Source organism: Ambystoma mexicanum, chromosome 6p (genome assembly GCF_040938575.1).
Source record: "Ambystoma mexicanum isolate Mex_15411 chromosome 6p, UKY_AmexF1_1, whole genome shotgun sequence".
In the NCBI taxonomy this organism is placed as follows: domain Eukaryota; kingdom Metazoa; phylum Chordata; class Amphibia; order Caudata; family Ambystomatidae; genus Ambystoma; species Ambystoma mexicanum.
This window is the reverse complement of record NC_090935.1, coordinates 403,345,657-403,367,459: the sequence shown is the minus strand read 5'-3', so window position 1 is coordinate 403,367,459 and position 21,803 is coordinate 403,345,657. Positions and strand designations below refer to the sequence as shown.

The 21,803-nt window shown below is 43.3% G+C and overlaps 1 protein-coding gene across 1 annotated transcript in view; it reads left to right on the top strand.

Moving 5' to 3' along the window:
• Positions 1–21,803, top strand: part of LOC138511484 (complement component C6-like) — a 913,779-nt gene that overhangs the window by 588,207 nt on the left and 303,769 nt on the right. The window contains exons 8-9 of the mRNA XM_069627199.1: positions 2,711–2,951; positions 15,127–15,249. Coding sequence (XP_069483300.1) covers positions 2,711–2,951; positions 15,127–15,249 — 364 coding nt within the window. The remainder of the gene's footprint in view (positions 1–2,710; positions 2,952–15,126; positions 15,250–21,803) is intronic.

Below are 21,803 nucleotides of genomic sequence, written 5' to 3'. Positions count from 1 at the left end.
GGGCAAAAATATGTCTAGTGCAAAAAAGGTAACGTTTTGATGTATGTTTGCACTAGGGCAAAGTTTGAACTAGTGCTAATAAATTGAGGGTGTTCTAATAGCTTTAAAGACCTGCACTCGGGCCGTACTGGGCGTTATGGTCCCTAAAACCTTATGAGCTCGGTCTTCAGGGCCCATAATACCCGGTACGGCCCGCACTGCAGGTCTATAAAGCTATAATATTAACCTGGAGGGGCTCCTGAGGGACCCTCGGATGTGGAAACAAGGCACAGTCACCACACTCGAATAGATACGCCAGACACAAGGTTCCGTTCCCAAAATCTAGGGTTTATTGCAATACAAAGAAGTCCCAGTTAGCCAAATGGTCCCACGCCCTGTGACGTGTGTCTAACAGACCTCGGGGGACACAAGAGAAGAATGAAACGTACAGCAGTTACATATATACAAACCGAGCACCTTACAATTAGCAATGACACAGTATGACACATTTCATGCCAACCCCAATTCATTTCCCTTTGAATTAGAGGTGATTATTGACCAGTGTGATAATTATGACACCTTAGACCACCATATTTAGTAACGGTTTGCAATCTTCAATTTTACAGATACCATTCTTTATTTGCGAGAACACAGCGTTTCTGTTTTTCATGGGCAAGTTGCGCGTCGGAGACTGGCACATACCAGACCTCACTATCTCTTAGTTTCGATTCTTGCTCTAGAGGTCAGCCCGCTCTCCGGGGCCTCACTGGGCTCAGAAAGGGGGGCCATAAAGAAGAGCATAATTCAACTCTTTAAATGCTAGTTTCCTATATTGCTATTCTTTCAGGAGACTCGCTGGCATTTGTGTACTGATTAAATGCCTTGCTCCCTGTCTTCAAGGATATGTGAGGGAGGGAATTGGGCATTTCTGTCTGGCTCTCCAGTGTAATGTTTCAACATGTTTCTTAGCCTTGGACCATTGAAGCTAAATAATATCTACTGCAAAGCAGTTTTACATGAGGCAAAGTGGCAACGTTAGAGAGAGCAGAGAGAGAAAACAAAATTGCGATTCTGGTCATCTTAAAATGGCCTCACTCTAGTTGAACTAATAGCTACGTAATAACTAATGAATATATATTCTTAACACTGTAAATGAGGCGGTTGGTCTTCGGCCAACCAATTATCATTCATTTCCGGACCCTCAAGGGGTGTTTGGTTTTTCTGGACTGACAAACCATTGATATATTGTACCCCACACAGTAATTTGTTTCTTTGCTGGCTAATAGTAATACTACTTTAAAAACCATAGATTATAATGTCCACAATCCATGTAATATGTGTACATGCTTGGACAATTTTACGTTTAGTGAGACTGCTAATCTGAGTCTTCTCTCTATGCTGTGGTATGTGTGCCTTTTTCCAACTGCCACTTATCTGTGCCCTGCATCTGTACTTCACCTATCTCATGTCTTCTATTGTTAAAAAGTGTCCTGTGGCTATGTTTCAACACAAGTACTCTCATCGTGGACACAAAATGTTGCACTTCAAATGCTGCTTGTTTATTATTCAGATTCCAGCAAGTCGGAAGAGGCTAAGGGGACTGGGAGGGAGTATGCATGCATATTTTCTTTGCTGACAGACAGAATATCAAGCTGTGGGTTGTGATCACGATGAGGGTGGGACGGGAACCAACCAGAGATTCTGGATGCTGTCATTTCTCTGGTTCAGAGGGAGGCCCCAAAGGAGACTGTGCCCCGGATCACAAAATTCATTAAAATGGCCCTGTGTGGCAGGTGTATTGGTTGACATGTGCCTGTGTTGGACCTGTATGTATGTATGTGCATGTGTGCAGGTGCATGCACCTGTGTGCAAGTGTGTGTGTGTATGTGTGTGCATGTGTGTTTGTTTGGATGTTACATGTGAGGATGTGTAGGTATCTCACTCACCTATGTCATGTCCCTCCCCTAGGCCTGCAGCACTTTAAAGTTTGATTAGGGGTCATTAGCACTCCGGCGCAATGACTAGGATGAAAATGGTTCTGTTTTAGGAAGCAGAAAATGTCTGCGCATGGGGTGCTAATGTGTTCTTTCACCAAAAAAGAAAAAGCTACAAAACAAAATGGCCTCCATCAAAAAAGGGAGGACAGCTTGTGGAAGACTGTTTTTTATGTTGATAGCAGTCAGGTAAAGGAAAGCAGTAACGCTGCCAGGAGCAAGGCAATTGTAGCACAGAGGTGGAAGGAATAGGAGTTGGAAGAGGCAAATGCAGTGGTGAGGTAGAGAGTAGCTCTCGCAGTGCCAGGGCTTTCTCCTGTGAATAATGACTGTGTTTCAGCAACATGAATAGATGCTGCACTCACTTCAGATGATAATCAAACATGTGTGGGCCTATTTTTCCCACACTCAGGAAACTCAGACATCTAAATGTACACACGAAGCATCACACTAACACGTTTCTGCAGGGTTGAGCAAGAATAAACGGACAACATTGGTAAGATAAATATATGTATATATGTATGGGTGATTATAGTCAGACCACTATGTGCTGGTGACTTGGGTTTCAACAACTGCAAACCACGTCCCTTTCTATTGCTTGGATAATAATTGTATATACAAATGTTCTGGAGCAGTGCTTTGGGGAAGTTATATATAAATAACAAATGATTATTAATTTACATTGCATTACATTATTATAATTGTCCAGCTAATTTTTCACATGTCCTTTCATCTAGAATTCCAACTTCATTCGGATTCATAAAGTGATCTCTGTTTCCAACTTCACGCTGAAAAAAGGCGACCTCTGGATTTCGGATGTCTTTCTGAAATCTCTGCACCACCTGCCCTTGGAGTACAACTATGCTTTGTACAGCAGGATCTTTGATAACTTTGGGACCCACTACTTTACATCAGGCTCAATGGGCGGCACTTACGATCTTCTTTACCAGTACAGCACAGAAGAACTGAAAACCTCAGGTATGCAGGCTTTCGCGACTAGCCAGTTGCTTTAGTATGTGTGTGGGTCTCATCAATTTGCCAATTCTTGGACATGTCCCATGTTTAGCTAGCTAATGTTGTCTTCCGTCATTTGACCATTTAGCAGTCAGGTTATAGATAAGTATATCAATGACGACCGCCACTAACTGATAAAGCCTTTTCCCAGTATACACACTGTCCCTGGAACAAGTTACCAGCGAGAATTAGGCTGCCCCTTTCCAGCTTACAGTTCAGGAAGAACCCAAAATCCAACTCGTCAAAAAGCATCTAGCCAATCACTCAACTCAAAGTCTCCTGTGGAGCTCCCAACCTCCCCTGCCCCCAATAGCCTCCCAGCACCCTTATTTGTAACTCATACATACCTACTGCTTATGAGCATAACAGGTTAGCCCCCGCAATGACCCGCATGTGTGCCTCCTCTATAGCTCCTCAACTCTCACTGACTCCCCTTGCGCCCCCACCACGCCCCTCTCTAACCCTCCAGAGAGTCAGGGGCACTATCTCAGACAAAGCAAATGCAGGATGATAACCTGTAAGCAAAAGCTTACAGGATCCGATACAGATGACTCATTCTGAGCTTCTTGAACGTTACTACTGCACTCAGAGTATCAGCCCTTTTGGTGTTATCGACTGCCTCTCATGAAGTCATAAAACGCAGCTGCAAGAATGAGTACATGTGAAGCACACCTCTGGCCCACAAGCGGGCGCCTCGCTGTATTCCCACTTAGGACCACTCCAAGCACACGCCCTTAAAAACGAAATTAGGTCTGGCTTTTGTCTTGCTTACCTTCCTTTATTTCCTTGTACATGGGCTGATGTGAAAGAGCATTTTCGAGAACACAAACGTCAAATACAGAATATCAAACCTCACATAAAATATGCAAGGACATGTGCTTTCACCATTGATACTTTTACTATGAATAATCTCCTTTTGACGCGGCACATGCAATAATTATTCTCACTTGTCATCCCTGGCTAGCAGAACAGGCTCACTGCCTCACAGTCCTCTCTGAATTCAGTGTTATTGAGGAATGAATGGAAAAGGAGCTCCTGGGAATTCCAGGGGGCGATGTCTCTAGAACACCTATTGCTCTGCACTCGGCTCACAATAACGCGCACGTCTTCAGAAAATATAACCAGCCCGCATCATTTTCAAGAGCATATCTTGTTGTTATAATACCTTCCGAAAATAAATGAGACTCAGGAATAGTATTTGTAGAGCTTCTTAATTCTTACAGTACCCTCCTGTCACATACACACGTTTCTATTATGGCAGTTTGCATGTCACAATGTCCCCCCGTCTGCCCTCACTTGTCACACTGGTCTTCTATGCTGCCTACAGAAATGTACTATTCCAGTTGTGCATTACTTCTGCAATATCGCCATGCAAGTTTCTTTTGTCAGAGTAAGTGCATTGCTAAATACGTTTCTACATAACCCCTTACGAACAGCTATACCACTTTCACACTGCACCCAGAAAATTCGTCCATGGCATTTTCACATTTCCGCTAGGAAATATATCAATGAAACGTTTCAATTCCCCCAAACAATTGCTGCATAAGTAACTACATCCTTGACACAAGCACCTTGACATCCTTGACATCCTCCCATCCCGCCCAGCCCAACTCAAATACATACCGGGGCACTGGGCATCAATCCACTCTGGCACTCTCCAGTTGAGGTGATGGCCGCTCAATAATGCGTGACACCACTTCTTGCCAAGATTATAACCATCATGGAAGATCCCTTTTAATTGTGGTAAACACTACTTTAGGAGCAAATGGCAGGCAATGGGCTAGCCACCAGATTGTCCCCGAGCCCGACATTCTCCAGCAGACTGGGCTGCCCTAAGCATGCGTCAGTGACTGTTCTCAAGTACTTGAATCCTTGACTTGCCACTTACTGACGAGCATGGCAGTCTTTTCTCCACGTTTATTACATAGGTTAGCAGGGATGGGGATAGGGCTAGTGCGATCACATGTTCTACAACATGTTTAGACCTCAGCGTATGCAGAGGATGAGTGCAAAAGACATGCGCCAAATTCGAGCCTAGGTTAAGCCTGTCTGCGCTCGTCCGCCTAGAGCCTGGGCTCTGGGCTCACACTCCTTGTTCAAATTGCTCTGTGGAAAAGACTTTGCTGAAACAGGCTCTATCGGACGTGGCTTATCTGCCCGGTTTATCTACGGAGGTCAGTTGCAACCACGTCTCATTAGAAACCAATCCATCGAACGCGTTATTTGCTGTTCTATTAAATAGTTGTTCATTAGCTGCTCACAAATGTGATATTTTCCTTTCAAAGCACAACCCCTTATGTTGCTTGTATTAGCGAAACCTGGCTCACAAAAACGTCCTCCCCAGACCTTATACAGGTGTTGCCTGATGGCTTCTCTATCCTACACGTGGATAGGGATGCTGCTTTTGCCTCTGGCGGTGTCACTCTGATATATAAAAATATCTGGTCCAGCACTTTGCTATCAATGGAATGTGAAGTAAAAATGGAATTCTTGTTTGCCTGTATTTCGGTATCCCCTTCCTTCACGCTTCACATCTTGGTGGTGTATTGCCCCTTCTCGGGACTTGGGCTTCTTAATGTCTTTCACATCGTTTATTACAGAATTAGCATTATTTTATCAAAACCTGATAGAAGTAGGTGATTTTAAAATGTGGCTTAAGATCCGCGATGACCCTGTTGGGGCCAGGATATATCTTTTCATCTGCATGTTGTGGGCCCTAGCCATAACAGGGGCCACACACACAATTTGCTATTGGCACCACATCTACTGGTTCAAGTATACCCCACTCTTCCTTAAACCTGTACTGACCAACATTTAGTCCCGTGCAAAATATTATCTCCTGTCTCCAGTGCTTTTCCTCCTTCTTTTAAAACTTCTTCAAGGAGTTGGAAGACTGTCAGACCGTTTGCCTTGGCCCAAACAATCAACGCTGAATTTGTTTCTCTATTAGAGGATTTTTCATACTCACTACTGGAAAATCTTGCTATGGCTTTTTCTAATGCAGCTGATATTTCAGTTTCCTTGAACCTTAGTCGCTAATCTCGACGTCCTCTAGTCTCCACGTCTCTCTGCCCTTTGGATTACACCAGGACTCTTAGCTATGGGCTTACAAGTGCATCAGGCAGCACGCAAATGGTATCAGAATTATGATGATGTAGTAAAGTCTTCCTTCAAAAACAAACAAGTAGTATTTTGCTGAAGCTGAAAATATTTCTAAACACCTTTTTCAAGTTATTAAAGATCTAACGGCTCCTAATTCTTCACCTTCGTCTCTGGCCACTGAGAGTATTTGTGACAACTGATATACCTTCTTCAGTGAGAAAATTTAAAGAATTAGACCTGGCATTACTTGACCTAATCACCCTGAAATTCCCTTGATGCCTCTTCCTTCTCCTCTGTTGAACCCTGATGGAGCAGGCCTTAATTCTTTTCAGTTTATGGATTGTAGTACAATTACACAGGTAGTCATGAGCAAGAAATCGGCCTCAGCTTTCGATGCAATTCCCCTCCGCCTTTTCAAGCAGATGGCGGAGGGGCTTTGCTCAAAGCTGTACATCATGCAAATCAATCAGATTCTCCACGAACAAGGGTGTTGTTCTATTCAAGAGAAAATCACCCTGTACTGTCCCCCGCGCACTATGTTCCTCCAGTCTGCAACTTTTACATGTCCTTCACTATCGGTTGCTCGCTGCGATGGTTGTTCCTTCTCTCTCACGGGTCCCAAACTATGGAATTCCCTTCCTTTCTTTGTGAGGGTTATTTCTGATTCCAACCTCTTCAAAACTAAGTTACACACACGGGGTCATGGAGCCTCACTCTTTTCATTTACAAATAGTAGATTCTTTGAACATTCTGAAAATGCTGGCAGCACATTGTAAATTAAGCTGCAATGGATAGTCATTTTCACCCCATTTGCTGTACCCATGGACCAGCATTGTAGGGGTTCGAGAAGGGAGGCGTAAGGCAACTCCATATAGAACAGAACAAATGCGCAGTACTGCCTTCCCTCACTCCACAGGTTTGTCTTACCTCACTCCACTGCATCTGAAAAAGGGAAGCATACCTTGTCTCCAGCCGCCTGCCGCACCTCCTTTATGTACTTTCCTCCCCCCTCCCAGAATCCAATAGGAAAATATATACCTATCGCCTCGCCACCTGGCCTTACACCCCCCATTCGGTGTTTTCTAACTCCCTATCCCTAAAATCAATAATAATTGCTGCCATTCTGCCACCCTCCCCATCACTTTATATTCTATCTTCCACTCAAAAGCGTGTCATACTTGTTGTGGCGCTACCCTAGAGCCCCTTCTTCATTCTTTTGTATTCCTCGGCCACCCAACACCGCTTCCCTCACCTTCACCAGATGGTACATCCCAGGGTAGCTTCCTGAAAGGGCAGGTGCTGTGAGTCTAACAGATATTCAGAGCCATGGCTATCAAGTCATCAAAGGCCAAGCATCCTTTGGGCCTTTGATGTCTTAAGAAAGATCAAATTCACAGCTACGACACTGTTGGGGAGCCATGGAAAAATGTGAATGAGGTGTTGGGTATTCTCTTCATCCCACCGGTCTAAGAAGACCTAAATGTGGCAAATAAAATGCTGTACTATCTTGCCTTGAAGGCATTTGATTATTATTTCCATAATCCTATGCCAGCACATCACATTAGGAGGCTTTATGTGAAATCCATACATTGCAATATACAGGATACTTGAAAATGATATTTTCAGGCTGTATGCATACTCAAAATCCCATGTTTACTTGATGCACACTAGTGACTTTTGGATTCAAAGAAATTCCAATTTCCTGACAAGATTAACCGCTTAGACAAACACCTACTTACCAGCGGGTTGAATAGAGCACAAAGGAAAGTTGGTATAAGCAACACAAGGTGAATTAAATACGTTGGCCCTCATTCTCAGTTTTGTGGATTCTGGCCAAGCTCTACCAAACGTAATTGTGAGGCATTGACATCTGGTGGGGGTGTATAAACACTGCCTTTTTCATTTGTATTAAATAATAACATTATTCATGTAATCCATCTCGGAAAGGGTGTTCTGGTAATGAGACCCCCCTGTCATAAAGCTCCATGTCAAATGCATAGCTCAAACATTCCCTGCTGCATCAGTCTCCTGACCTGAAGCCCCTGCCCTTCTATGGCACAGAACAGGTTCAGGTGTCAAATGAGTCCTGTTTGACACATAGTCACTGCAGACAGAAGTTGCATTTAACTCCTGATTAAAATAAAATGTATTATTTTGGGCATTACCACCCAGTGGCAGGCAAATATCTAAGAATAAACTATACATGGTTTTGGTATGGGTGACAATAGTGCACATAATTATTAAAGCAGCCTCAAATTGGTGTCATACTCATGTCAGCCCTTTCAGCTCATGCCAGCTATGTAAAGGGTATGTGGATTCATGACCAGACTGCCTATCTTGTCTTCAGCATGCAAATAAAAAGGAAGGCAGGCTGCTTATTTTAATCCTTGGATAATTTGGGAATCACCTCTCTTCAAACCCAGGAAACTCTAAGCAGGGGAGCTCCTGGGAACCATGCTTCAAAGAGGCACACCCATTAAAAAGGCTAGCCTCTCACCAGGGTATTGCATACCAGAGGGCCTTTGAAGCTGGTGGCTTTGTACGGGGTGGCATTAGAGCAGCCAGAAAGAGATCAAAGGACCTGAGGGAAGGTTTCACCACCTTGTTTTTATTTGGGGATTCGACTCCTTCCTGTTCCTTCTATTTCTTGCAGAGCAATGCAATCTTGGTACGATGCACAAAGGAAAGGGTCACTTGTCACAGCAACAGGGATTGGACCCTTACAGTAGACTTGCTTTTGTAAAAATCCTTCTTAACTTTATGGCAAAGTTGTTGGCAGTTGATCTGACAGGCTGGAGTGGGCGAGAGCTTCTTTTTGGTCCTGAGGGGCTTTTTGAACACTTTTCATTGGGGAGTCTTGGAGGTGGCAGCCGGAGGAGGCAGACCGATGATCCCTGATGCATAAAAGGACTGGGGCGGCGCGAAGCACTGCAAAGTGCTGCCATGTGCGACTGTTGGAAATTGCGGGCAGGCAGGTGTTGATTGGAACCGTGGCAAGACTTTAGTCATTATACCTTGTCGTGTTCTTTCAAAGTGCAGTGACTAAGGGAATCTACACGGATGTGCTCAATGGAGGGGAAAGAAGGTGGGTACAATCTTCAAAGTAAGGGACAGGGAGGTACTATCCCCCAAATTCTCCCAGGCAGAACTCGATATTGATGTAAGAAGCTCTGCAAAATGTGCTTAATTTTCTATATTACAGCAAAGGCCCACACAGTGCTATCAGCAAAAAACAGACACTCGCGAAGGGTTATCCGTGGATTTGAGTAATCCGGATACGGTAACTGAGATGGATCTCTCTTACCTCGAGGCAGAGACCGTAAATATCCTTACGTCTGAAGGAGAGATTCTAAAGGAACATATCTCTCATAGACAGAGGAATATGGGGCTAAGAATAACAGACTATTTTGAGAAACAAATCATGTTACCCCACTAAAAAAAGAAAAGATGAATCACGTAGAAGAACTCTTTATCCCAATGCTGTGGATCATCTGGCCCCCTCTTTGGCTGACCTGATTCATAATATTTCATAATATTTCGCAACACCCACATAGCACATCTGCTTCACAGCTCAAAAAGCCAAGCTGCAAATGACTCATTGCTGACTGGAGGTAAGAACAGAGATGATTCACTGAACATTTTGGGAATATCTTAAACACCCAAAGGAGCCGACCTGAAAGGCACCTGCAAGCAGAGCATGTCGGATGCACTGGCATCGCTATTAATGGTGCCGGTGCAACCGACCTCCCCATTCCCATTCAGCCCTATGGGAATGGAGAGCATCTTGTTTCCGGCGCCCGTGAATGGGCAATTACCAGGTCCGGCCGGGTCGTGATGACCCGGTAATTGCCCATTTGCGGGTGCCGGAAAATATTGCAAGTTTGGCGGCAGACTGCCGGTTTTACAGGCAAGGCTACCGCCAAACTTGTAAGGAGGCCCACTGTTTTAAAATGGACCAAATCTGCTAGTGACACCCCTGTAAGTAATGTTTAACAATCAGACATGACAGTATCCTCACAATTTGATATACAAAAAATAAAAGAAAAAAGGAAAGCCCTAGGAATGTTAAATAAGGAGGAAATAAGAGAGGATATCATCCATGGGGACAAAAGATTTCAGATACAAATCAATTTAAATCCTGGTTAAAGTGAAATAAACAACATAATTGGATCGCTGAAAGCCATGACATGTTAAGGATCTTGACTACTAAAAATGCTGCTTCCTTCTGGCAAATGATTAACAAGGAAACAACGAACAATCCAGTTTTTTTTATCATTCAATCGCAGAGGAGACTTGTGTGCGTCACTTTACTAATCTATATGCTCGCTCTACAGGTTTTATAGAACTAAGAGCAACATTTGTTGGGACAAAGTCATCTCAGAAGAAGAATTATTGGAGAGAATCTGTACTTTAAAACCTTCCCCCGTGCCAGTACCCAATTGATTATGTAACCACATTTAAAAAAAACATCCTTCCGCTTGGTCAAAAATCCTATATATCCTATTCAAACTGGTAATTAAAACCTTCAAGAGAGCAGCATGGTCCCAATTTATAAAAGGGGTCTAAAGGATAATCCAAATAGTTATAGTCCCATTGCATTGCTTGATGTGGAGAGCAAGGTCTTGCCAACATTTGTATTAGACTATCTTATTGCTTGGGCTACTAAGATTCAATTTTTATGATAAGTGCACTCATCTGGTTATTATTCTCATCACTGAAACTAATCGTCCTTTAGTTCAAATTGGTTACTTGGTCCTTCTACACGCTCTTCCCTACCAGGCAGTGCCATCTGTTCCTAGGTCAATTTCTGATTTTCTCTCTTTATTATTATTATTAGGATGTTTATTGAGCGCAGACCACAGGTTGGGCAGCAATGGAGCGCTTCAGTTTTAGGGTCACGAATAAGGTTAGGGAGCATAGAAACAAGGGAGTGGGGATCTAACAGCAGTGGAGGGAGGGCAGATGTCAGAAATGGATCTACAAGTGATCAAGGGAGGAAACTGTCAAGATCAGATTACTCCGTCTCAGGAAAGGTGGGGAGTGGACGGTGTATTGACCTAGGTCTTACGGAAGATCCATTCCTTTAAGAGGAGGGTCTTGAGCTCTTTCCTAAACTGTGGAATTGAGGGTGTGAGTCAGATGTTGATGGGGAGGAGGTTCCTGATTCTTGTGGTATAGACAGAAAGGCCTGTCTTCTGTTGTTTTCCTTCATGCACTGGCAGAGGTCAAGTCTACACAACTCCTTACCTCTGATGGATCATAGGCCTACGGAGATGCAGAGTTTTTCAGGGAGGTAGCTTGGGGACTTCAGGGTGACAGCCTCGTAGATGATGAAGCAGGATTTGAAGATGATACAGACTTGCAGCAGGAGCCAGTGGAGTTCAATGAAGTGATGAGGTTGAATTTGCAAAGTCCTTTGATGAGTCGTGCTGCAGCATGCCGGACACTTCTCAATGGAGTCAGAGTAGTTTCTCTCTGGAACAAGAAGGAAGGAAGCCCACCATGTAGAATGCCACCCGGTGGGCCACTGACTTCCTCAAGAACTGAATATGTCACAATAAAAAAGCAACGTATTTTGAGCATCCGTCTAAATCTCCACTAGCAGCACGGTTACAGCATCTTTATGCTACTGGGCGCAACATTTCTTGCGAGGACTGCCAAATGCAGGGTCTGATCTGTGTTAGATACAGGACCTATCATCAGCTGTTCAGGTGGCTCTCCATGTGCAGTTAAACAAATGTCAACATTTTAAAAAAGTGTGCTGTTAAAATCAATCTATTGTCATGAGCTGTCTAGCCCAAATGCAGCATTTGTAGCAGACTGGTTTGACAATTTGATAGTGACGCCTTTTAATTATTTGAAATCTATTTTCTTTTTAAATGCTGGTTACAAATTGTCAGGATAAGTTTGCTTTGTGCAGTTAATAACAACTGGTATTGACTGCATTCTGAACATTCTGACTTCAAAAGCAGATAGGGAAGCAACAATGTAAATTTCAGGCACATTTTTTTTCATCAAGTCACTTTGGGCCTGATTTACAAAATCGTTTTACAATCGCTCAAACCCATTTGAAAAATGCTTCTTAAATCAGGCCCTTCCTGTCTGGAAGGTCATTTTTATCTCTGCAACTCACTTTAGAGAAAGCTCAAATATAACAAAATGGTTCGACTTTCCTATAGACAAACCGTTCAGTTGTACATGACCCATAATGCATAATGCATAATACATGTTAAACCCGCTCAGGTTCAACAAAGTTTGCAATTAAAATGCATATCTTATATTGACAACCTTGTTATTTAAACACTACAAAACAAACCCACATTTAATTTACCACGTTTTCCAATTTACTTTACGCAATATTAAATTAAAATATTTTGCTTCACCACCAAAACTCTACTACCACCATGTGCTAATTACTTTATAGACCTTGGGGGCTAGGGGTCAGTATTGCTTGACATAATGTACTTTCAATGGAAATGACCCCTCCCTCTGCCTATGAGGCTATATTGAGAAATGTGCAGTTCCTATAAGTAAGGAACCCACTGCCTGTTACACTGGTATCGGTCGTCACTCTAGCTTTATAGAAATGATCTGAGTTGACTGTAAGGCCATAGATGTTTGTAGCACTCCATAAAAAACACAAATATATACGTATAGCTGTTTCTTTACAGTTTTATGTTAGGCAATACACTCCCCTTCCAATCCAGTAAACCTTCATCTGGCATGAGCGAGCAGTGCTTCTGAAGGCACTCAAGTGCAGTTCCAGTCCCACCCAATTGAGACACGCCTCTGTACGGCGAATGCTGCTTTCTTAAAAACAATTAACTACGAGAAGGATTATTTGTAAGGATGATATACTTATTTAACTAAAACATATTTTGGCTTGTTCGTTTTGAAGATGTTCTTAAACTTCCAGAGCAAAGGATGCATGTTATTTTTGTAAGTTAGCAAAACATAGGTTGGCCTACCCAAGTATTGATGTCCTTATTTGCAGTAAATAACATCTCTTAATTCTATGCAGCTCAAGTTAATGGACTCAAGTAATTAAAGGGCCGTTAATGAAAGTTAAGGGCAATTTAGGGTGGCTGTTAGTGTCCTATTAATGGGATGATAAGGCAGTTAGGCTCTGGGCAACTTGTCTGCAGTCATGTGAACGAATCAGGGGGCGGTGTGTGTATATATTTCAAAGACGAGAAAAGAAACATTGTTATAAATAAAAAGGACATAAATCTGCGAACTGACTGTAACCATTTACTATAAAAATGCGAAATACAACGGAAGAGGGAAGGCTGCCGGCTCACTCTGGCTCTTAAACTGCCAATGACTGTGTGCATCTTGGCAGTAGTGATTATGTGGACCCGTGCATGTGCTCGGAAGAACATAAGCATGGAGGTTATTAGTATTTTTTGTGTTCTTCTTTTTTTAAATGTGCAGCTTTACATGACAACCCTGCTACAGATCAACATTTTTGGAGTATAATACATTTTTTATGCTCCATTTAATCATATTGAAGTCTTGGATGCCAACCTTTCACAGTGTGCTCGAAGGTCACATATGCAATTTTCACACTCCCATTGCCCACACTTAAATAAATGTGCTTAATTAGCACAACTTTGCCCACCTCACTTAAAGGACCAAATGCACTGTGCTTCCACCACATTAAGGACAATAACCTAAGAATTGGAAACAAGCACAGTTCCCTTTTATTTACCTTTTTGTAATGGTGTTTAATAACATAGATAAGTGTACCTGTTCCAATACAGGTGACATTTAGGGCCTGATTCATGGAATATTGCGTCTGCTGAAAAGGGACTTTGCACACTTTTCAGAGCTCAAAACTTCCTTTCCCGTTTTATGGATCGGACTTTGTGTGCATTTCTGGGACATTGCGCGGGTCCGTCGCATCTGCGTGCAGTGAGCGCTTTGCGCGACTCTCCTCTCAAAGTGTGGAATGGGCCTACGCAAGTGAAATAAATAGGGGGTGGAATATGCATATTCCCCATTCTGCTGGCAAAATGAGGAATAATGTGGGCTTGTTGAGGGACGGGCCACGCAGTAAAATTGCATGCCCATTCAAGCACAAACCTAACCAAATAAATGGAATCCAACGCGCAACTTCACGTTGGGAAAAGTTACACGCAAACCTTGTGGATCCAACATGCAAAGATAAGATTTACATGGCAATTTAGGGGTGACGGCACGTAGTTGAGGTGCCGCTTGGGGTTAGAGGTGATCGCATGTAGATTAGCAGGGCGCAAAAAGAAAAGAGCAGGGTAACTCTAGCCTCTGGACCAGAGTATTATGATAGCATCAAAAAACAGAAAAGATATGTCCAGAGAAAAGTATGTTTAGAAATAATGTATCAAAATTTATTTAAGGTGATACAAAAATTGAAAACTGGTGAATAAATCACAAATAATTATACACTGATCATTTTGACATAGCAAAACAGCAGCAACAATATGCCAAGTTTCGGCTAAAACATCATCACTCATACTCGCCATACATGGCGCATTCATTCACACACAACTCAACAAACCGTGACATTCATCCAAAATGGTAAAAGACACAAAAAACACCCACAAATGAAAAAATGATGTAATACACTTGTGAGCAGAAAATTAAATTTAATCTGTAATACGGTGAAACGGTTCATGGTGTGGGCCAGTTATTAATTTGATGCAGTCATGCTTTTTCACCTGCCCTTTTATGTCTACTCTGGGACAGGATCCGAGCCTGTAGATGTGATCATGCATGCCTAACATTTCTCTTGACCAACAGGCAGAACAAATGTAGAATTTTGGCCAACATCCTCCTCCTATAAGTTAATAAGCGTGAAGCTGCAGGATGGATATCTGCATTAGTTGGCATGGGTTGCTGTAGCCAGTGCATTTGACTGCATGACCTCTTTCATTGCATTTCCTACGCATACAATTTAGCTCATTGACAGTGAATAGTGAAAGTGGATGCGTTCTTATACCAATTCATCTGCCCTCTCTGATTCAATTATTTTTGCTGTTTTTCTCATGGTTAATAGGTTTAACCGAGCAAGAATCGAAAGAATGTGTCAGGACAGAAACAACCAGGCGCGTCTTTTTCAGGAAGAAAAAAACTGTCCGAGAGAGATGCGTCACCAACAAAATGTCTGAACGCTCTGACGGTAAAATGGCTATATTTTGAAATTAGGGCGACGTTAAATAAAACTGTGCTCAATAATTTCAATCTTATGTAATCAGGTTGTAGCAAAATCTTTGTTTCTCTGTATCTTTCATGTATTTCTCGTTCTTTAATAACATTATTTTACTCAAAGGATTGTACACGGTTAGAATCCTGTCATGCATATTGATGTATTTTCTTTTCCAACTAAGCCAAGATTTAGATCTTGTCTTGATAATAGATTCGGAAATGTAGCAATTATATTGATTTCTTTTTTTGCAAACAGTTGATGTTCAGATTAAGTTTGCATTCAGACATGCTGAAAAATGTGACTTTCAATATACAATAAAATGAACTTGCTATTTGTTAAATTGCTTTCAAACATGTGCAGTGGTGATAGGGGTGATCGAAAGCGCTGCAAGATGGCCGTGAGAAGCTGCCTTGCCTCTTTCAGAGCGCTGAGCTCCAGAGTTAATGATCGACACCGACTGAGGGTGTGTCAGAGGGACTGATGAGCATGAGGATGTTCCTCCGACTTCTGTAGCCACATGGATTCAATGTTCCCATCAACAGAACAGCAGCGGCGTCCTGAGGGCAGGCCCAGAGCATGGATCTCCACTGATCTCAGTGGTGAACCGGTGCGATGGCGGTGAGGCCCGTGAACGTTTGTGAGCTGGCGAGCCACTGGCTGCTGTGGTCCCTCTGTATGGATGGGGCAGCGAGCTTGTGATCATTGTATTATCGGTCCCAGGAGGTCCCGCTAATACAGACCGTGCACCATGCGTCTGCAGCAGCTGAACAACCGCCGCTTTTTGAAGTTGGATATTCTGGCCCCAGTGGAAGTGAGGAATGGCTGAGCGAATGGGTGCACAATGTCTTGGCCCACAGCTTGGTCGTACAGTTGTGGATGGTGTGGAGGCACGCCCACCCACAGGAATACTACAATTTGCTCTGGAATCAGAGACATTGCTGCCCTTTAGGACAATGAAGGAGGAATTAAGGGCCTGATTCACAGAGGTGTTTTATAATGGTGCAATCCCATAAGAAAACACTCTGTGAATCAGGCCCTAAATGTGCAAAGAGTGCTGGATGGAGGCGAAGCACTCAGAAACCTCAGCCTCTTCCAGCTCTGTCATGGTGCATGCTCCAATTTGAAAATACAGGTCTTCCTGGTTATAAAGCGGTATGAATATGAATTGGTGGAACAGCCTGGGCAAACAGTGAAAGTGAGTTCTTGCTGCACCGCCTAATCTTGTGCCCCCCCCTCCGTACCGCAGTGACTGAGTGGCCTGCTGCTGCATCAACTATGGGTGGCTGAGGATCAGCGGTGGGCCTTGTCTAGAGAAAATACCTGTGATGGACACACATGGCACAGCTATTTTGACACTATAGACTATCATACACCTGACACTGCGGACCAAGATGCCCTGCAGCAGCAACAGGGACACTTCCCGGGTCCAAGCAGATGCTTTTTATCTATCTGGCCCTGTCTGCTGTTTTGTCGGGCTCGGACACCACAGATAAAACCCAAGACAAGGGTCTTAACGTGAAGTCTCTAAACTCACACATGTCCTATCAGCTCCAGGTGACTTTCACGGAAATAAACACCATTTATTAATGCACACAAGAAACCAACTACACAGATCAAGACATCATGAAATACATGAGAGATATTAATAGCTGCATTAACTCACAGCCCTAACGCACTACCGAGAACGAGCAACGCATATGCGCGGTCGAAGGCAACAAGAAAGCAAAAATCAAGGACCAAGAATATCACTCCAGACGTAATAATATACTAATGCTAAGTGTATCGGAGTTTTCAGAAGGCACAGACTTTTGACAGATTTCTATACAAAATGTTGTATGAGGTCCTTTTGTTGGAAAATCCCTGTGAAACCTTGATTGAAAGAGCACACAGGACACTTATTCCTAAGCCCAACAAGGGGAAACAGCCAAGATTTATAACTATACGCTTCCTCACATTTCAACACAAGTTGGTGATAATGAAGGCCTATCGAGCGAAAGGAATTATACAAAATGGAGGCTCCTAGATACTGGGCCGTGCATGGAGTTCAAGCCGGTGTTTGACAGCCTCAAGGGAAGGGATGTTAGGGAGAATTCTCCAGAATGGCTAATTTCCCTTACCTATTGAGTCCCTCAGCAGCTTTGCTGGATTTCTAGGATTTACATTTTTCACCTGGTAAGAGTGTGAGCCTTTTTTCCCTATCTTACATGTGTTTTTGCTGTGTGTTGTACATTTTTTGCTCATGGTCTATGGAGTCTCACCCACTCCATAAGCATATTGTTTTACTGTGTGTCACACAGCACATTTAGTGCAGTAACACAGGGTTGTCTTTTTAGACTTTCCCCTTTAAACTCGATTTTCTGGGACTAACTACTGTCTCCCAGAACATGTAAAGTTGCCATTGACTTTACTAGCCTTTTTAAACTTACAGACGCAGTACACCCTATCTTCCCATAGAGTACTGGAAGGGTTAATAGTTATCCCTTTTTGTCTGTTTCTCATGGAACATTATTCTGTTCCCCTTTCTCTAAGATTTGGATGGTGGCAATGGTATCTACCATTTTTATTCTACCGCGAGCTATGAAAATTGGGTTCATTCACCATTTCTTTTTGTAAAGGTCTCTCTCTCTTGTTGTTTACTCTGCGTGCCAAACCATGTTTGGTTCCTTTGTTCGCCGTCCTTTGGCAGGCTTCTACACAGAAGCCCTCCTTTGGCACCTGAGTGTCGTAGTGGGCAGGATGTGAGGGAGGGGTTTGAGGCCCCATGCACAGGGTCTCCTTGGAGACCCAAGTTGCACTCTAGTTTGATTGGCTAGGTGGCTGTCCTACCAGGACAGCCACCCTGCTGTGTGATTGACAGCCAGGTTGTGTGAATGGGGGAAAACTGCTTAAAAGCAGGTCTCTGGGACTTGGAAGGCAGAGACACCACCGGAATGAGAGAACCAACGAGGAGCTGAAGGAAGACGACTGCTGCAACTACTGGACATCCTGGTGAAGCCCTGCTGCAGGTCTGAATCGCCCGAAACTCTGCTGACAGAGAAGATCTGCAGGGAATCTTCTTCCCTTGAGCTTGGTGGGACCAACCAGCTTGCCAAACACCAAACACCAGCCTCCAGCCTGGTCGAATTTGCTGTGCCTCACTGCAGTGAACCAGATAGCCAGGAGGAATGGAACCTGTTTGGGTTTTAAGGAGCACACCTTTTATTCAACTCTTTGCTCTGCTGCTGGCTTCTTCCCTGGGCAGTGCAGGACCCTCCAATCTTCCTCCTTCTTGTCACCACGACAGTGACTTGAGGAACCGTGAGCCTGCAGTAACTGCCAGGAACGACCGCCTCAGCTAGAGCATTCTTCTTCATTTAAGGTACTGTTCAAATCCGGTTGTTTGTTCCGTCTGACCGCAGTGAAAGTGTTTGAAATCTTTCACCTCTCTGAAGTCTTGTCCTTCTCTTCTATTTTGAGTAACTTTTCCTCCGACCAACTGCATGTTGAACTCTTGGCAAAGACTTAATCGCGAACTACTCTGAACTGTGTGATCCCCTGCAAAGACTCTGAACCATTAACATTGGACCAGGCCTATTGACTTGAATCCTAGTTGTAGTAAGCCTTTTCTAGATTGCCCTGCCTATCACTTGTTGGTGTTGTTGATTTTGGATAACCTTGTCTCTTCCTCCCTTTTAAATTGCTGAAGTGCCATTTTTTCACACTTCATTTTGAGCTTAACTTGTCCAGAATTCATTGGGTGTTGTGTAGTGTATAAAGATTGTGATTTTCTGCTGCTTTATATAGTGAACTGTTTTATAACTGATGGTGTAAATAAATGTATGTTCTTTTACTCAGAAACCTTGAATCAGTGTTTGTTTAAACCAGAGTAATTGCTGTCCTTTGTGTAACTTCTGATACTGCTCACTTTACTCTTGAAATAAGTCTGTCTGCTCAGCCATTGCTACCACGTTACTGTGTGGGATGTTTTAACCCACTAGGCTCTGCCCTGTGGCATCACTGTGTGCTGGTGGCACCAAAATCAGCAAAATTGCAGCGAAAACCCCATGTGCGCCAAAACCTATGAAAGTTGCACTTGGAAACTGGAAAAGATGGCTGCAAGATCTACTTTGCCTGTTGTCAGTGGTGGAAGGAGACCACACTGCTGAAACATGCCACTGGGCTGCCTACCAAGGAAAAATGGAAACTGCGTGAAAGGCAGTGCTTTATTGCAAGAAACCCAGAAATTGCTCTTAAATCCCTTTTTCTTGGTTGCTGAAAACACAAATACCGGACCAAAACACCACACAACATCCAATATCTTTGCTGGGTGTTACCCACCACTTCATTTAAGGAATCAATATGAATACACAATGTCAGGCAAAGCAGAATCTATCATCAAAATATTCACAGTAAAAAGTGTGCTTGCATGTGAAAATCTGTCAAAATATGGGCGCAGTACCAGCGGCCGCCTGTATTGACAGCTGTCATTAATTGCATCAGAAGCTTAAACTTGTATGATTGAAATCAAATGTTTGGAATTAAGTGACCTGTCATTTAGAAGAACATAGGTTGTAACTATTTAATCTGCATGATTTAGAGACTGGAATCAAAGTTCTAGCTGCTTGATTAAAAATTGCAATTTTCTTTTTTAAATTAAGAAAAATGTTATAAAGTGACAATGAATTTAGCTGAACTCAGAGTCACCAAACCAGTTTTCCTCAGCTTTCCCCAACAAAAGGCATCTCCCCTGCTTCCCACCAAAAGCCAGGAACTCCCATTCAGGTGTTGATTAAGAGGGGAAGAGATTTTGGGCTGCTGCTCCTGGGATAGACAATGAACCTTCCTTGGCTGAAAGGATATGCAGATTGTAAGTGTCAATAGTGGCCTCTGCCAGAGGAAGAAGGCGGGGATTGCTCTTGAGCTACAAGATGGAGGCGGAGAGAGACGTTTTTGTAGATTCACAAAGTTCAGAAAACATATTTCTAAAAAGACTGATAAACGACTATGCAAATTTGTAAAAATTATGGAATTAGTTGCAGTGTTAATAAGATGTTTTTGTGCACATTTTAAGAGGTGTCAGAAATCTGTGCGATGTTCTGAGAAGGCGCAGTGAAAATTCTGGCATGAAACTTCATACGATTATGCCCAGATATCATGGGCACATATGTACAAAATTGTGGACAAATCAGATGTTGTGTCCCGGACAAAAGTGCGAAAATCTGTCAAATCCAGACCCAAGATCTCACAGAAACGAGACTTGGAAGAGGGTGTGCTCCACAAAATATGTGATTTTTGTATGTTATTGGTATAAAGATTGTACACATGTAAAGATGTATTATATCAAAAAGAGATTTTATGTGCAAAAGGCAAAGGGGTGGTTTTCCCTGTCTCATAAACCGCATCATCATGATGACACTCTGTTTTCTTCTCCAATCAAGGGGGAGAGCAGATTTTAGCCAATAGACTACCTAGGGGGTGTGCCTAGGATAATTCAGCATACCCACCCATTTATCAAACACATAAATAGAGACAGCTGAGGACCTAAAAAGGAAACTGATCCACCTACCATCCGGATATCAGCGAAACACTTTGAAGGAGAGCCATCCATACTCCTTGTTCCAGACTCCAAAAACTTTGCACGCAGAAAGGCTCAGAGCATAGCTGATCCACTTTCAGCTGGACCTAACTTCCAGAACCCATCCCTCAACTGAATGGGGAAACCAAAGAACAGCCAGGATGTGCTGTAACTGCTTGCCTGCCAAAGAATTATCTTCAAAACCAGAAGGGCAGATTAACCCTGTATGGTGCTGTGCTGTGCTGTGCAGACCAGAGAGCCATTGCAGATCCAGTCCAGTCGTGCTGTGCAGTGAAGACCAGAGTGCCTTGCTGTCCAGTCCTGCCGTGTGGTGTCCAGAGTGCCTTGCTGATCGCTGAACCAGACCAGTCTGGTGTGCCCAGCAGTCTGTCACAGAAAGATCCTTGACCAGAATCCCTGACGGTTCCAATCAAAACATTGGTAGTGAGTATCCATAGTATAGGATTGTCACTAGCCTATGTACTATCCATAGTCATCCCTATCCAAATCAAATCTATCTCATATCCAGAACTGTATTGTTAGGAATACTTTTTGTCTTGCCTGAACTCTCTCTCTTATCCTATAGTCCTTCTGCAATAATATTGTTAAAATCATCTTTCCGCTGATATATTTTATCTGAAGAAAGGCAAGCGTCTCGGCATGCAAAAACCTGATCGGTGATGTACTGGTCTGGTGGTTGTGCTGTCGTGTAGTTTGCATCTTCATAGTCCATCCTTAATGTAAAGAAACCTACAGGGTAATTCATAGAATTTCGCAGAAAAGTGTCGCAAGCGGCTGGCGCAGAGTGTCCGCGTGCGATTGTCTGCGCCAGGTTCGTGCGCTAAAACCGATTTCCGCGCACAGCGTATTCATGGATTTTAGGCTCCCAAACCAGCCGTGGCGCAGAGTATCGCAGCGAACCTGCAGCAGCGCCAGTAACGCCCCCAAGAACGCCCTCGCGCAAGGAAAAGCC